Below are 17,131 nucleotides of genomic sequence, written 5' to 3'. Positions count from 1 at the left end.
GTGAAACCCAAAAACTCCAACTTGTCCACAAGTCTGCAACTTGTGTCCTGTCCATCACCAAGCCTTATTCGTCTATTACCCCCCATCCTTGCTTTCGTCCATTGGCTCTCTGTCACTCAACAAATTAAATTTAAAATAGTCACCTATAAACCCCTCCTAGACTTGGTCCTCCCTCTCGCTGCAAGGTCCTGCAGCCTTATAATCCCTTCAGAATGCTTTGCTCTTAATATTATGGTCTCCCATTCATTCCTGCCTAATAATAACATCCAGCATTTATATAGCAACTTTAATGTAGGAAATTGTGCCAAGGGGCTTCACACGAATGTAATCAAACAAAAATTGGCAACGAGCCAAAGACGACAATATTAGGAAGGAAAACTAAAGGCTTGATCAAAAGAGGTAGGTTTTAAGGATCGTCTTAAAGGAGAAGAGAGCGGTGGGGAGGTTTAGGGAGTGAATTGCAGAGCTTAGGGCCTAGACAGCTGAAAGCATGTCTACCAATGGTGGGGCGAATGGGGGATGCGTGAGGCCAGAGTTGGATGAACACAGGGTTTTCGGAGCATTGTAAGGCTGTAGGAGGTTACAGAGATAAGTAAGAGCAAGGGTATGGAGGGATTTGAATAAGAGAATGGGAGTTAAATTTGAGGCATTGGTGGATCAAGAGCCAATCTAGGTCAGTGACCACAGGGGTGATGGCTGAGCAAAACTTGGTGTGGGTTAGGATACGGGCAGCAGAGTTTTGGATGAGCTCAAGTTTATGAAGGGTAGAAGATTGAAGGTCGGCCAGAAGAGCACTGGAATAGTCGAGTCTGGAGGTAACGAAAGCATGGATGAGTGTTTCAACAGCAGATGGGCTGAAGCAGGAGCGGAGACCGGCGATGTTACGGTGGAAATAGGCAGTCTTTGTGATGGAGGGGATATGGAGTTAGCAGCTCAGCTCGGGGTCAAATAGGACACAGTCTGGTTCTGTCTGACACAGAGGTCGAGGAAGGGGTTAGATGGCGAGAGAACAGTGTTTGTGGCAGGGGCCGAAGATAATGGCTTCAGTCTTCAGAATGTTTAATTGGAGGAAATTGTAGCTCTGGATGACACAAATAGGCTGGAAATGTAGAGGCTATTGGGGGGAAGGGGGGGGGGGGGGGGGGAAGAGCGAGAAGGGGTCAAGAGAGGTGGTGGTGAGGTAGAGACGAGAGTCATCAGTGTACATGTGGAACCCGACATCATGTTTTCAGATGATGTTGCCATGGGGCAGCATGTAGATGAGGAATAGGAAGGGGCCAAGGATAAATCCTTGGGGGACTCCAGGGTGGTGTGGGTGCAGGAAGAGAAGCTATTGGAGGAGATTTTTCTGGCTATGACTGGATAGGTAAGAGTGGAGCCAAGTGAGGGCAGATCCACTCAGTTGGACAGAGGCGAGGCGTTGGAAGAGGATGGTGTGGTCAACCATGTCAAAGGCTGCAGAAAGGTCGTGAAGTACAAGGAGGGATAGTGCACCGTGGTCAGTCACAGAGGATGTTATTTATGACTGTGATTAGAGCTTTTTCAGTGTTCAATATCAGCTAGCATGGGGGGCCAGGAAGGCAAGTTGGATGGTCCCACTGGGTCAAGAGAGCAGGAGGTGTGTCTCATACAAAAGATGAGCTTAGCGAGGGCATGAGGGGATATAGGTGGAAAACTAAGAACAATGCGAGTTCAGGGTGAGGGCACTTGCAGCGGAGGCAACTGAACGATTGTCTCAATCTTAGTCACAAAGAAGTCCACGTCCTCCTCGCACGTGTTGTTGGAGGTGAGGATGGAGGAAGCGGCGGGGGTGGGGGGGGGGGGGGGGGGGAAGGACTTAAGGATACGGTTGGTAGTGGAGAAAAGCAGCCAGGGGTTGTCTTTGCATTCAAAGATGATCCTGGAGCTGAGTACGGTTTTGGCAGAGGAGAGCAGGACCAGACAGTGCTTGACGTAGTCCAGCCAGATCTGGTGATGAATGGCTAAACCAGATGTATGCCAGATATATTCAAGTCCGCATCCCTTGGACTTGGAGCAAAGATGGGGGCCCTACCAGAGGAAATGACCAGGACGGGAGAAAATAAGTGTTTTATTGGGGACAAAGGCAGCAAAGACGGAGGCGGGGGAGTGATTGAGCAGATCGACAGTTGCAGAAGTATTGTTGTGAACAGAGGTCTAAAGACTCTTGGATGTTTGAAAGTGCAGTTGTAAGTGACTTGGGGGAGTTACTTTGGTTCCGCTCTCTACAATTCTCTCCTTAGACCTCTTCAGCTCCCACCTTTAAAAATCTTCTCAAAAACTTCAAGGGAGCTTTCCACCCAATATCCTGATCTTTCTCTTGCTTGTTGGGCATTCAGTCCCAATCTGCCTATAGTGCCTTGGGACATTTTCAATATTAAAAGCACTATATATAAAGTTAAGTTTTTATAGTAGTAAATACGTAAATGTGAATGTCAAATAAGGAATCAAAACGGTTCCAAACCCTTCTAAAAATCACCATTTAAATCATAAATCACTTTCTTGCAAAAAAAATTGTTTTTCTTCCCCAATCATATTTGAAACAGTTTAACACAGAACTGATCTACATTTCCAACCAAGGTGTTGAAGATAGAAAATATCAGTAAACATATAATTTCATAATTTTTGCATTTTAATTTGCTTATCCAGTTTATGTTTACTGTAATGTTTTTTTAAGTTAAATTCTATTTAAGTGCTTATTTTAGTAACTTTATTACAATAATATTAAATCAGTCGGCCTAGGGAGTCAGAAATTCCCTTCAATCCACTGGCCGTCTAGTTGGTGGCTGCAGGGGCCACTGAAGAATCCTGAGGCCCAGCCCGGGCCGGCTCCTGCTCCACTCATCGTCAAAAGATTTCAGTGAGGAGACCTAAAACCACCGTTGGGCCTCTCATTTACATATATAAGGGGCCCAACGCCCGTTTCAGGGATGCCTGAAAATCGGGCCTGATGAATTTAGCAGTGACCCCAACGCACACACAGATTAGGTGCTGGCCTTCCCACTGTTAAATTAGTCATCGTTGCACCCGTTTTACGCCCAAAAAACAGGCACAACACATACCAATTTCTACCCCCAGGACCAAAGCTAAACATACCATAGCTACTCATATACAATCAAACACAAAAGAACCAGTAACTTTAATAGTGCATGTAATTTTTTTTTACAAGACATATTTATTCACAGTGCCATCCAGGTTCCTCTGGTGGGGGAATCCAGTCTAGTGCAGGAATCCAGAACTAGGGGGCATAATCTTAAAAATATAGCTAGACCATTTAAGAGTGAAGTCAGGAAGCACTTTTTCACACAAAGGGTAGTGGAAATCTGGAACACTCTTCCCCCAAAATGCTGTGGATGCTGGGTCAATTGAAATTTTGAAGACTGAAATTGATAGATTATTGTTCGGCAAGGGTATCCAGGGATATGGAACAAAGGCAGGTAAATGGAGGTAGAGATCAGCCATGATCTAACTGAATAGCAGAACAGGCTCAAGGGGCTGAATGGCTTACTCCTGTTCCTATGAATAATGTTATTAGAAGGTATGGGTAATATTAGAATTGTAAAATTACATGAAAATACAGACAAAAAATTTGCAGGTTTAAAAAATTAATGTTCAGAAATAGAGAAAAACAAGATTACACACATTATAAGAAGAATTTAGAACAAATAAGAACCTTCCTACTCAAACCACTGAATAAACATGCCCACAAATCTGTCTAGATAAGCAACATTGATTTAAGCAGAATATTTATAGTAATTCTCATTCCAGAATGGGTCATCTAATCACTCATTACACTTTTGGCGGCAAACAAAGGAGGAACAGAACTTGTGTTTTATAAAAATGTAATCAACGGGTTTGGGGCAGCGAGTAGTGCAGGGTTGGAATTAAACAAGCAGTAATGTTTGTGTCTGACTTGTATTGAGCTCAAATTGCAGTGTGTGAGAACGTTTCCTCTTCTCACAAATGGCAAGTTGATCTCAGGTTGGTTGTCATAAGAGTAGAGGAAGAGAACAACCAACAAGAGTTACAAGACTAACATAATACTGAGTTTCAATGGCATCCTGTTTTAGTTTGGGAGGTCAACTTTTTGTGTAGTATTCTTATAGCACCACTTCTTACATAGCCATTATTCTACATTTAATGCACAATGACAAATGTGGAGAATTTCAAGTTAAATAAACCTTATAAAACCAAAAGTATAAAGATCTCAACAAAACCCAATTCTTACCTTCCAGGGTCGCCTTATTCCCTTGAAGAAGTCAGGCATCCACATGGGTAGCACTACAGCTTCTCTCAAAAGTCTCTTAGCATCTTCTAAATCAGCTATATCATCCCTGAACAGAAAATGAACATGCTAAGTTTTACAGCCATGAGCAAAACCTGAGGATTTTCAAAACACCAGTGTAAAAATATATTAATACCAATGGACATTGGGATTCCTGGATATAATATCTCTCTCCAGAACATCAATTAAGTCTTTATCATAACCAGTTCCATCAAATTTTTTGCCATCTGCATCTCCTGCAGCTTCCTGCAGATTTCTTCTGCTCTGTAATTAAGTTGACAAGAGATTATTATTAATTTTCTATTATTAATGCCTTATAATCATTAGGTATATAAAAATACTTTGAGTAGATTTTCAATGCTCATGTTTTACATATACTGACAGGAGGATTGGTAACCAGAGAACACAGATTTAAGATAACTGGCAAAAACGCCAGGGGTGAGTTGTTATGATCTGGAATGAATTGCCTGAAAGGGGTGGAAGCAGATTCATTACTTAATTTCAAAAGGGAATTGGATATATACTTAAAAAGGAAAAAATTGCAGGGCTATGGGGAAAGAGCAGGGGAGTGGGACTAATTGATAGCTCTTTCAGGAGAGCCAGCACAAGCACGATGGGCTGAATGGCCTCCTTCTCTGCTGTACGATTCTATGTTAGATGATGGATACTGTCTCATTTCAATCCCACCTTCCATCCAGCTTCAAATGTTCTGGCACCCCAGTGGTGAGCGGGAAAAGACAAAATGGGAGTCACCCAGCCCTTGGCTAGAGTGCCAGAATATTGGGGATCATCAGCTATCTTTCCTCTAAGCCGAGGAATGGGGTATTCATGATCCTTTTTATTTAAAAAAAACAATGCGAATTTGAAATTGGAAAATTATGTTTTAATGTAGGGCAATTCTAAACCTTTGGTTCCCACTAATAAAGTAATCAAAAGTCAGTATCATTGCTGGACATGAGATTCTGTCACATTGGATACTAAATAAGACAATTTCAAGAGATTAGCTGAGTTCACTCTGCCCAGTTTTATTTTTTGACGTGTTTCTTTAGCCCCTTTTAATTTTCAGGCAAAAGATTCCAACCATTATTTAAATGCTTCAAAAACAATGCTGTTGAAAAAGCACAGTAAAATGAATGTTCGTTTACTACTAGCACTTAAAACCTTTGTGCATCTACTCAGTTATGTGTCATTTTCTTTTTCCAACTTTTTAAAAAACTGTTTTACGGAATTTCAGTCTTAGTTTTACCTAGCACTAATTAATCCTTCTGGTGCTTTTCTGCAATTAGATTGGACCAAGTTATCTTAATAGGCAAATTTGTTTGCCTAAAGACAGTAACAGGTGGAAAATTCTAAATAGAAAGACAGACTGTGACTTTATTTCATCATCACACTGTTAGCTGAAAACTTAAACGGACAGATCAGGAAACGTGGAGTTTCCCTGAACCTCGTGGCAAAGTCAGAGTTAATTATTGCAATTCCCAACATGGCATGTTATCCATCTCAGGTGTACTATTGAGAGAAAATAAAAGGGGAATGTAAAGGCCCGAAATGGCAGCCATACACATCCCTACAAGAATCGGAAGGGGAAGGTGAAAATTTGACATGATCAACCACACAACACTCGCATAGCTGAAGGAAAGTCTGCCCACTCTATTGGACATGATGTGGAGATGCCGGTGATGGACTGGGGTGGACAAATGTAAGGAGTCACACAACACCAGGTTATAGTCCAACAGCTTTATTTGAAATCACAAGCTTTCGGAGCTTTGCTCCTTCGTCAGGTGAGTGAGGAGTTGCATAAAGGCACAGCATATATAGTCAGAGAACAATCACAGCAATCAAAGGAGTGAATGGTGTTCAGACAGGTTAGTCAGGGAAAAACTGATGTAATGTTTCTCTGACTAACCTGTCTGAACACCATTCACTCCTTTGATTGCTGTGATTATCTCTCTGCCGAGGTGTGATAAAGGGCAGTTAGACAGATTATCTGTAATCACCAGGCATTGTTCTCTGACTATATATGCTGTGCCTTTATGCAACACCTCACTCACCTGACGAAGGAGCAAAGCTCCGAAAGCTTGTGATTTCAAATAAAGCTGTTGGACTATAACCTGGTGTTGTGCGACTCCTTACACTCTATTGGAAGAATGGCTTGAGACAGGGAGAAAAAAGATCATAATTGTAATGAAAATAAGCGAAGTTATCGGTTTTGACGATATACATGTGATTGGATAGTTGTGAAATTGAAACTATAGAAAATAACCAGACATACTGGGGTTGATATTAACCCCCCACTATGACAGGCGGGAGAGGGTCAGGGAAGGGTTCAAAATTAAAAATCGCAAAACGCGACCCTAACCTGCCGCATATGCACCAGTTGCCATTTTTATGGTGGTGGGTTGCGTAGCTTGTCTGTGTCCTTTAAATCAGGCTCCCTTGCAAGTTGGGAGCCTAATTTAAATTTAGCGCTGGCTGGCCAGGTTTCCCAGTGCTCAGGAAACCCGGCAGCAAAATCGAGACAACAGTAGCCAGATCAAGCAGGTAAGTGTTTTTTATAGCGCTGCTTGTGAGCCAGGAGGAGCAAGAGTGCTCCCCTGGCTCAAGAAACTTTCTCTGATCATGGCATCTCCTCACTGCCGTGATCGGCCAATCCCCCCTCCAAACCAGTGATCCCAAGCCTTCTGCCCTGCAATCTGCCAATTCCCTCTTCTGCCCCATGATCTGCCAACCCCCATTCTGCCAACACCCTCCCTCCCCCCCCCCCCACTATCCCCTGCGATCTTTTCCTCCCCCAATTGTCAGTCCGACCCCCCACCCCCGCGATTTTTCCCGATTGCCAGGAACCAGCCTGGTTGGCTGCCAGGCAGGAAACGGAATTTTAAAAAGATAATGAGGTCCCACCGTTAAATTGGGCAGGATCTCCACTATCCCGGGATTTCTGGGTATCACCCCCGCAAACACGGTCCCCCACCTCCCTGTAAATATCGGGGGCACTGCCTCTGACCAAAAAAATAACTTCACAACACTGCATAAGAAACAGGCAGTACCAGGTTTTTACCTTATCTTCTTTTCCTCTTGCTCTGGAATCACTACTGTACTTGCTAGGTTTTTCAGCTCTACCAGCCTGCTGACCTCGACCTACAAGTCCTCGTGCCTGGACAACTGGTGACTCTTTACGCACAGGCTTAACCTCCCGATTTTGTCGCTTCACCAGAGGAGCTCTGGGAAATACAATATGGCAATGTATTAGGTAGATCAGTCACATATCCCTGTCAGACGATGCCAGGAGAATAAGCCACTAAGTGGTCTGCACCAATTGAACATCTTTCCAGAAGGCTTCAGTGAATATTGAAAGTGTTGATGATAAACAATTTTAATGTTTTCACAAAAATCAGCTTATTCAATGTTAATATAGTGAAGTTTGTTATCCACAAGAAAATACTGCAAAAGCATACACTACCTGTGGTTTTACTTTTGACACCTGACTACCAGAAAAGCCATCATCAATGTCTGAAGGACAATGGCTTGAGCTTACAAATAAGATGACTATTGTCCTTCAAAAGGATTATTAATTCAATTACTGCCCTTTGAATAAAATGAGTCCTGGCTGATTTAGATATCAAATCAACTGCATTTCTCTCATAGACACTACGGCCAATCTCTGAACAGTACGGTGTAATTAGCTACCCCAGACACTAAATCAAAATTACCAATTTCAATCTGTAGTCTGATAAATGCTTTGTTCCCTATTACACGAGAACTACTCATTACTAAATTAAAATCGTACTTACGAGACCATTTTGCATAAGAAGAGCTCAGATGAACAGCACCAGCAAACCGCAATTTATATAGTAATTCTTTTATTATTACGACTGCGAGAAAGCCTTGCACTTATTAGCCCTCCACTAAGCACGATTTATTTCATTGGCGTGTTAGTATTGGATTTGTATTGCCCGTTACTGTTACCTTTATAGTCAATGCTTTGCATCGTCATAAATACATCTAAGATTTTAGATATAGATTATAAGTAGTGTTAACTAACAGAAAGAGAGCATTATTTGAAAGAGTAATTCATAGTTTTACAGAACTAACACTTAATATTATTTACTTTACACACCTGTGCTCAACTGGAATAGGAGGTGGCCAAACACTGGGATCCCTGGAAGACTCATCTTGCTGAGGTGCAGAGAAATCAGATGGAGGTTTCTCTACTCTAAAGCTTTCCAAAGTGTTAACAATACTTTTCACCTGCTCATACTCTTCGACTAAGTCCTGACGTACCTGGAAAACAAACCACAGCAATATTCTTCTGTTCGTAAACTTCTGTGACAGAATTCCTGTTTTGACCTCCTCAAACACTAGACATTTCTAATAGTTCTTAAAAATGACTTATCAAAGACCCATGCACAATAAAAGGATGTGGAGATGCCGGTGATGGACTGGGGTTGACAACTGTAAACAATTTTACAACACCAAGTTATAGTCCAGCAATTTTATTTTAAATTCACAAGCTTTCGGAGGCTTCCTCCTTCCTCAGGTAAATGTTCAGGAGCTCCTCGAAGCCTACGCATTTATACATATAGAACAATACATGGTGTTTACAGAATGCCCCTGCAACTGCCCGTTGCCAAGGCAATCACCGTGTTCAGACAGAGAGGTGTCACCTGCAGAACCCCCGAATACACATTCAACAAAAAAACAAACAGGAAAAGAAACAGAGAGAGGCAGAAACATCCGGAAGGCAGAGAAAGCCAGCAAATGACCCATTATATTAAAAACAGATAACATTTGTTCTCTGGTGGGGTAACGTGTAGCGTGACATGAACCCAAGATCCCGGTTGAGGCCGTCCTCATGGGTGCGGAACTTGGCTATCAATTTCTGCTCGACGATTTTGCGTTGTCGTGTGTCTCGAAGACCGCCTTGGAGTACGCTTACCCGAAGGTCGGTGGATGAATGTCCATGACTGCTGAAGTGTTCCCCGACTGGGAGGGAACCCTCCTGTTTGGCGATTGTTGCGCGGTGTCCGTTCATCCGTTGTCGCAGCGTCTGCATGGTCTCGCCAATGTACCATGCTCTGGGGCATCCTTTCCTGCAACGTATGAGGTAGACAACGTTGGCCGAGTCACAGGAGTATGAACCATGCACCTGGTGGGTGGTGTCCTCTCGTGTGATGGTGGTATCTGTGTCGATGATCTGGCATGTCTTGCAGAGGTTACCGTGGCAGGGTTGTGTGGTGTCGTGGACGCTGTTCTCTTGAAAGCTAGGTAATTTGCTGCGAACGATGGTCTGTTTGAGGTTGGGTGGCTGTTTAAAGGCGAGTAGTGGAGGTGTGGGGATGGCCATAGCGAGGTGTTTGTCCTCATTGATGACATGTTGAAGGCTGCGGAGAACATGGCGTAGTTTCTCCGCTCCGGGGAAGTACTGGACGACAAAGGGTACTCTGTTGGTTGCGTCCCGTGTTAGTCTCCTGAGGAGGTCTACGCGATTTTTTGCTGTGGCCCGTCGGAACTGTCGATCGATGAGTCGAGCGTCATATCCCGTTCTTACTAGGGCGTCTTTCAGCGTCTGTAGGTGTCCATCGCGTTCCTCCTCATCTGAGCAGACCCTGTGTATTCGCAGGGCCTGTCCATAGGGGATGGCCTCTTTGACGTGGTTAGGGTGGAAGCTGGAAAAGTGGAGCATCGTGAGGTTGTCCGTGGGCTTGCGGTAGAGTGAGGTGCTGAGGTGCCCGTCTTTGATGGAGATTCGTGTGTCCAAGAAAGAAACTGATTCTGAGGAGTAGTCCATGGTGAGCTTGATGGTGGGATGGAACTTGTTGATGTTATCGTGTAGTCTCTTTAGTGATTCCTTGCCGTGGGTCCATAGAAAGAAAATGTCGTCGATGTATCTGGTGTATAGTGTTGGTTGGAGGTCTTGTGCAGTGAAGAAGTCCTGCTCGAACTTGTGCATGAAAATGTTGGCGTAATGGACACCACTTCCTGCCATTCATCTTGGGAAATCACAAATTAATGACCATTTAGTGTGACTTTTCTTTTAGCCCAGCTAATAATTGAAAAGTGATGATAAGATAATGCAAATTACCCATTAAAATAAATCTCAAAAGCCATATCCAAACAGAAAAAAGTGAGGTGAGCCAATATAAAAGTTGCTTTACTTGTTCAACAAGGGGAAAAAGATGGCATTTTCCAATTAAACAAAATTCCATGATCTCTTCATGGGTCAGTAGGTAAATGGTGTACGACAGCCATTCAGACCAAGAAACTGCTTTGTACTCTGGTTTGAGCCAAACTAATTGATCTTAACTAGCAGCGTGGATCGTTACAATTGGCCTCCATATTCCTAGTCTTTAGAGAAAATTGGCAGGGGTTCCTGCTCCAATTTGTTATCCTACTGAAATGTCCTAAATACAATCCAGCACCACGTGTAAAATGTCCATTTTGTTGAAGTACTACCCATATCCTAGCATGTGGCACGTAGAGGGAGCAGGTTAAATTTTTTTGCTAATGGAGTCTTCATTTTAAAATGTGTATTTTTTGGTGCCACTAATAGTCACACATGTACTAAATGCAGCCTTTTCCCCAATGTACTCCCCCAAAACAACAAAAGTTCACATTTATATAGCATAGAATATAGTTGAAGAAACATTCTAAGGTATCCTATTTGACCCCAAGCTGAGCATCTGACCTCATATCTCATCCATCACAAAGACAACCTACTTTAAACCACCTCCACCTCCGTTAACATTGCCCACTTCTGCCCATCTGTTGCTGAAACCCTCATCCGTGTCTTTGTCATCTCAAGGCAACTCTGATGCTCTCCTGGCTGGCCTCCCATTCTCCATGAATTCCAGTCCGTCCAAAATTTTGCTGCCTATGTCTTATTCCGCACTAAGTCCCACTCACTCATCAACCAGTTTTCACTGACCTATATTGGCTCCTAGTCCATCAATGCCTTGAATCTTACCCCTCCCCGCCCCAAATACTCCCTTCCTCTGACCTCTTCTGCAACCCCCAGACCACACCCTTTACTCCGCCATTGGTAGCTGTGCCTTCAGCTGCCCAAGTTCCGCTCTCCAGAATTCCGTCCCTAAGCCCCTCTGCCTTTCCATCTTTCTCTCCTCCTTTAAGACCCTCTTTAAAACTCACCTCTTTAACCAAACTTTTGGTCACCCCTCCTAATCTTTCCTTCTTTGGCTTGGCTTCTATTTCTCCTCTTGCCTCTGTGAACTGCCTCACGACCTTGTTCCTTCATTAACAGCACAATATAAAAGCAAGATATTGCTGTTGTATATGGGGGGGGGGGGGGGGCGGGGAAACAGGTACAGAAGCCCAGCTTGATTGAGAAAATTAGTTTTAAGACTACTTTTAAAGGAACAGCAAAAATTAAAGCAGTGGAGGGGTTCAGGAAGGGACAGTAGGGCTGGTGGGATGAAGGAAAAGGAGAATGTACAGAAGACCAGAGTGGGAGGACCGAAGAATTTGGAGGAGACGCAGGGCTGGAGGATATCGCAGAAGCAGGGTGGGGTGACACCAATTGAAGACAAGAACGAAGATTTTAAATTCAAGCACTGGAGGACAAGAAGTCAGTGTAGATCATTGAGCTCAGGGTCCTGGGCGACTGGGACTTACTGCTGTTGGAGTTTCAGCAGCAGTCAGAGAGAGGTGGGGTGGTATAGGTTATGATAGTGGAAGTAAGTTGGTAATGAATAGGAAGTAGGGTTTGAAACTCAGCTGCCCTGGGTCAGACAGGACAACAACAACTTGCATTTATATAGCGTCTTTAACATAGTAAAAACACTCCTGTGAATCGTTTGGAACGTATCAAACAAAATTTGACACTGAGCCACATAAGGAGATATTAGGACAGATGACCAAAAACTTGGTCAAAGAGGTAGGTTTTAAGGAGCGTCTTCAAGGAGTAGAGGTAGGGAGGCGGGGAGGTTTAGGGAGGGAATTCCAGAGTTTAGGGCCTAGGCAGCTGAAGGCACGGCCACCAATGGTGGTGCAACTAAAATTGGGGATGCGCAAGGGGCCAGAAATGGAGGAGCACAAAGATCTCAAGAGGGTTGTAGGGCTGGTGGAGGTTACAGAGATAGGGAGGGGCGAGACCATGGGACGAGGGATTTTAAAACAGGGATGAGAATTTTAAAATCAAGGCATTGCCAGATTGGTAGCCAATGTAGGTCAGCGAGCACAGGGTTGATGGGTGAACAGGACTTAGTGCGAGTTGGGATACAGGCGATAGAGTTTTGGATGAGCTCAAATTTATGGAGGATACATGGTGGGAGGCCGGCCAGGAGAGCATTGGAATAGGACACCAAGAAATGGTGGGTGTTGTCTGCAGATAGATGGAAGCTGACCTCCAGATGATGTTACCAAGGACCAGCATCTAGACGAGGAAAGACGGGGGTAAAGTGGATCCTTGGGGAATTCCTGAGGTCACTGTGGAGGTGGAATAAGAAGCCATTCTGGAGATGTGCTGGTAGCATTTGGACAGGTATGAGCGAAACCATGCAAGAGCAGACCCACAAAGGTGGACAATACAGAAGCAATAAAGGAGGATACATTGACAATAATTTGCACAGTATTTATTGTCCAATTCTCTTCCTAGTTTAGCCAATTTCTTTCATACTCTCCTTCCCCATTTTTCTCTGCCAAGTTCCATCTCTCTTCCCATCTTGATTTCTACCTTCATTCTCCTCCATGTTCTTTTTAATTTCAATCTAATTATTCTCTTTATTTCAGCGCTAACCTATCAATATGAAATCACAACATACTAAGCCAGTTGGAATAGAACACCCATATCTATCTTAATAGAGAGAGCGAGATATTGTAATATTTAGAAGGGAACAAAAAGTTAAAATTCAAAAACCATTTGGGGACATACATTCTCAAGTCATGGTTTAAATAGGTACAATGACAAATGTCTTAAAATCTCTAAATATTTTCACTACAAAATTTTTTCCTCAAACTACCACCATAACAATAATACAGTTGATATAAGAGATAACTATGTAGCAAATGTGTAAACAAGCATCCCATTAAAGGACAAGATGAATAGAAAACTTGATAGTGGAAATCATCATACCTGCTGCCATTTCACCTTTAATGCTGGATCTCTGATCGATTGACTGTGCTTCTGAATCTGCTGGATCACTCCCTGGTAGTAAACCATTGAGGAATCGTAGTTCCCTAAAAGAGCATACTCTCTCCCTTTTTTCACATTATCATAAATTTCTGCTAAACTCATGGTGCTCCACACTCCTGAAAGATTAAAATATTACAGTATAGAATAACATGCTTTGGAATCTGTATATCCACACAAGAAAATCCAAAATTTGCAGTCCCACCATAGTTAATATTAAAGTCTTGAATGTTTGGCACTCCCATTAGTTAAAATATGTATTTTTTGATTAATTATGTTTTACTTAACGTAGATAAGTTTCAATATATCTCATTCAATAACATGTTGATTGATTACCACCTGTAGTCTTTCATTGAACCAAGATCTTTACAGCACAGCAGGAGGATATTTGCCCATCTTTTTTTTTATTCATTCACGGGATCCGGGCGTCGCTGGCAAGGCCAGCATTTATTGCCCATCCCTAATTGCCCTTGAGAAGGTGGTGGTGAGCTGCCTTCTTGAACTGCTGCAGTCCGTGTGGTGAAGGTTCTCCCACAATGCTGTTAGGTAGGGAATTCCAGGATTTGTTACCCAGCGACGATGAAGGAACGGCGATATATCGGGATGTTGTGTGACTTTGAGAGGAACTTGCAGGTGGTATTGTTCCCATGTGCCTGCTGCCCTTGTCCTTCTAGGTGGTAGAGGTCGTGGGTTTGGGAGGTGCTGTTGAAGAAGCCTTGGCGAGTTGCTGCAGTGCATCCTGTAGATGGTACACACTGCAGCCACGGTGCTCTGGTAGTGAAGGGAATGAATGTTTAGTGTGGTGGATAGGGTACCAATCAAGCAGGCTGCTTTGTCCTGGATGGTGTTGAGCTTCTAGTGTGTTGTTACAGCTGCACTCATCCAGGCAAGTGGAGAGAATTCCATCACACTCCTGACCTGTGCCTTGTAGATGGTGGAAAGGCTTTGGGGAGTCGGGAGGTGAGTCACTCGCCACAGACTATGCTGGCTCTCTGCTAGACCAATCCAAAACTAATCCCACTGTACCTATCACTCCCAATAACCCCATGTATTCTTCTGCTTCAAATATTTATCCAATTTTCTCTTAACAGATGCAGTGGTGTCTGCCTCAACCACTTCCTGTGCCGAAGCATTCCATCCTTGCTCTAACAATCTCCCGTGTTAAGAAATTGCTCCTAACCTCTTCTCTCACCCTTTTAGTGACAATTTTAAATTGATGATCCTAACTTGCTAACTGACTTCCTAACGAGGAAATAGTTTTCCCCTATTCACTATCAGAAACCCTTCATAATTTTAAAAACCACTATTAAATCTCCTCTTAGCCTATTCAGCACGAGTAACAATGCAGCAATAATGTTTGAGCTTGTGAGGCATAACCGTATGTGTTCTGGCATCTCTACCCATTTAAAGTGTGTGCTGTCATCGCAAAATGTTGCTGTCAATTTGTCAATGGTAGAACAATTTAGAAATTGCTTACATCAGATCTAGACCTGATGCTGACTGCACTATGAGGAATTAGGTGTGCCTGCAAACAAAAAATTAAAAGGAATGGAAATGAATTATTCCATTGCAGAAGTATGCAGTGGGACAAGATAAAGAAAGAAAGAAAGCACCTGTACTGATCTGGATATCTTTAATGACATTTTTAGGGCTGTTTTATTTGATCCCTATCCCCAGAAATGTCACTTCACATGCATTACTTGCTTGAAACACCAGAGAACCATAGTTCTTGTACATTATGTAGTGGATAGAAGCTGAGTAGAAGTGGATTACCAGAGAGTAATTTGGTTAAGGTAACCTCAAAACACGAGACCAATATTTAAGTAGTTTCTTAGTCATCCAACCTCTCTCTTACACCTTGATTGTGATCATATATATTACATCGAGTTACATCGAAACTACAGCACAGAAACAGGCCATTCGGCCCAACTGGTCTATGCCAGCATTTATGCTCCACACAAGCCTCCTTCCTCCCTACTTCATCTAACCCTATCAGGATACCCTTCTATTCCTTTCTCCCTCAAGGCAGTGCAGGAGTCCCCTGGCAGTGTGACACTCTCAAACCAGTATTCAGCGTTGAATACCAGTGAGGGTGTTGTCACCTCGGGGGAGTGCAGTCAGAAGCAAATCCACGGCATCGTCGGAGAACTGGCTGCACAGGGGGGCAAAAAATTGCAGTTGTTATAGGCGATTCGATAGTCAGGGAGATAGACAGGCATTTCTGCAACCGCCGGTGAGTCACCTCCCTGGTGCCAGGTTAAAGGACATCACTGAGAGGGTGCAGAATACTTTGAGAGGAAGTGAAGGGGAACAACCAGAAGTCGTGGTCCATGTGGGAACCCGTGACATCAGAAGGCAAAGGGTCAAGGTCCTGCAGTCAGTGTTTCAGGAGCTAGGGAGGAAGTTAAAAAGCAGGACCTCAAAGGTAGTAATCTCTGGATTACTGCCAGTGCCACACGCTAGTGAGTATAGGAATAGTAGGATAAGACAGGTTAATGCATGGCTGGAGCAATGGTTCAGGAAGGATGGCTTCAGATTCGTGGGGTTTTGGGACCAGTTCTGGGGCAGGGGGGATCTATTCAAGATGGACGGGGTGCACCTCAACAGGACTGGGACCAATGTCCTTGCAGGGAGATGAACTAGTGCTGCAGGGGAGGGTTTAAACTAATTTGGCTAGGGGATGAGCAACAGGAGGAAACATTAGAGAGGAGAAACAAGGACTGGGAGGGACAAGTAGCACTAGAGTAAAGAGTAGTTCAGAAATAGGAGGGATCAGACAGGGGGCAAATGCAAAGCAGTCTAAGATGAGATTGGAATGCATGTGGGTAAATGCACGTAGCATGGTAAATAAGGTTGGTGAGTTGCAGGCTATGATATAGTGCCAATAACAGAGACCTGGCTCAAGAAGGGGAGGATTGGGTACTTAATATTCCTGGCTACAAGTTATTCAGGAAAGATAGGGAAGAAAGGGGGGGGTGGCAGTATTGATCAAATAAACTATTACAGCACTGGAAAGAATGGTTTTGGGGTCAAAGACAGAATCTATTTGGTTAGCAGTAAGAAACAATAGAGGAGCTATTATGCTACTGGGTGTACACTATAGGCCACCAAATAGTGGGAAGGAAATAAAGGAGCAAATCTGTAGGCAAATTACAGAAGGATGCAAGAACTATGGAGTAGTGATAATGGGGGTCTTTAATTATCCCAGCATAGACTGGGACAGTAACAGTGTAAAGGGAAAAGAGGGGGAAGAATTCCTGAAATGTATACAAGGGAACTTTCTGGGACAGTATGTTTCCAGCTCAACCAGGAAGGAAACAGTGCTGGATCTAGTTCTGGGGAATGAAGTGGGGCAGGTGGAGCATGTTTCAGTGGGGGAGTATTTCAGGAACAGTGATCATAATATCATTATGATGTGGAGATGCCGGTGATGGACTGGGGTTGACAATTGTAAACAATTTTACAACACCAAGTTATAGTCCAGCAATTTTATTTTAAATTCACAAGCTTTCGGAGGCTACCTCCTTCCTCAGGTGAATGATGTGGAAATCAAGGTTTAGAATAGTTATGAAAAAGGACAAGGAACAATCAAATCTGAAAATGCTTAACTGGAGGAGGGCAAATTTCAGTGAGTTAAAAAAGGATCTTGCCCAGGCGGATTGGAATCAAAAATTGATAGGCAA

General features: G+C 43.4%; 1 protein-coding gene across 1 annotated transcript in view; it reads right to left on the bottom strand.

Annotated features, from left to right (window-relative positions):
• Positions 1 to 17,131, bottom strand: part of katnal1 (katanin p60 subunit A-like 1) — a 42,022-nt gene that overhangs the window by 12,757 nt on the left and 12,134 nt on the right. The window contains exons 2-6 of the mRNA XM_067985990.1: positions 13,392 to 13,567; positions 8,421 to 8,584; positions 7,362 to 7,524; positions 4,440 to 4,567; positions 4,247 to 4,352 (exon numbers count right to left, since the gene is read on the bottom strand). Coding sequence (XP_067842091.1) covers positions 4,247 to 4,352; positions 4,440 to 4,567; positions 7,362 to 7,524; positions 8,421 to 8,584; positions 13,392 to 13,553 — 723 coding nt within the window. The 5' untranslated portion in view covers positions 13,554 to 13,567. The remainder of the gene's footprint in view (positions 1 to 4,246; positions 4,353 to 4,439; positions 4,568 to 7,361; positions 7,525 to 8,420; positions 8,585 to 13,391; positions 13,568 to 17,131) is intronic.

Source organism: Heptranchias perlo, chromosome 6 (genome assembly GCF_035084215.1).
Source record: "Heptranchias perlo isolate sHepPer1 chromosome 6, sHepPer1.hap1, whole genome shotgun sequence".
Classification (NCBI taxonomy): Eukaryota; Metazoa; Chordata; class Chondrichthyes; order Hexanchiformes; family Hexanchidae; genus Heptranchias; species Heptranchias perlo.
The sequence above is the reverse complement of the archived record's forward strand: the minus strand, read 5'-3'. Positions and strand labels throughout refer to the sequence as shown.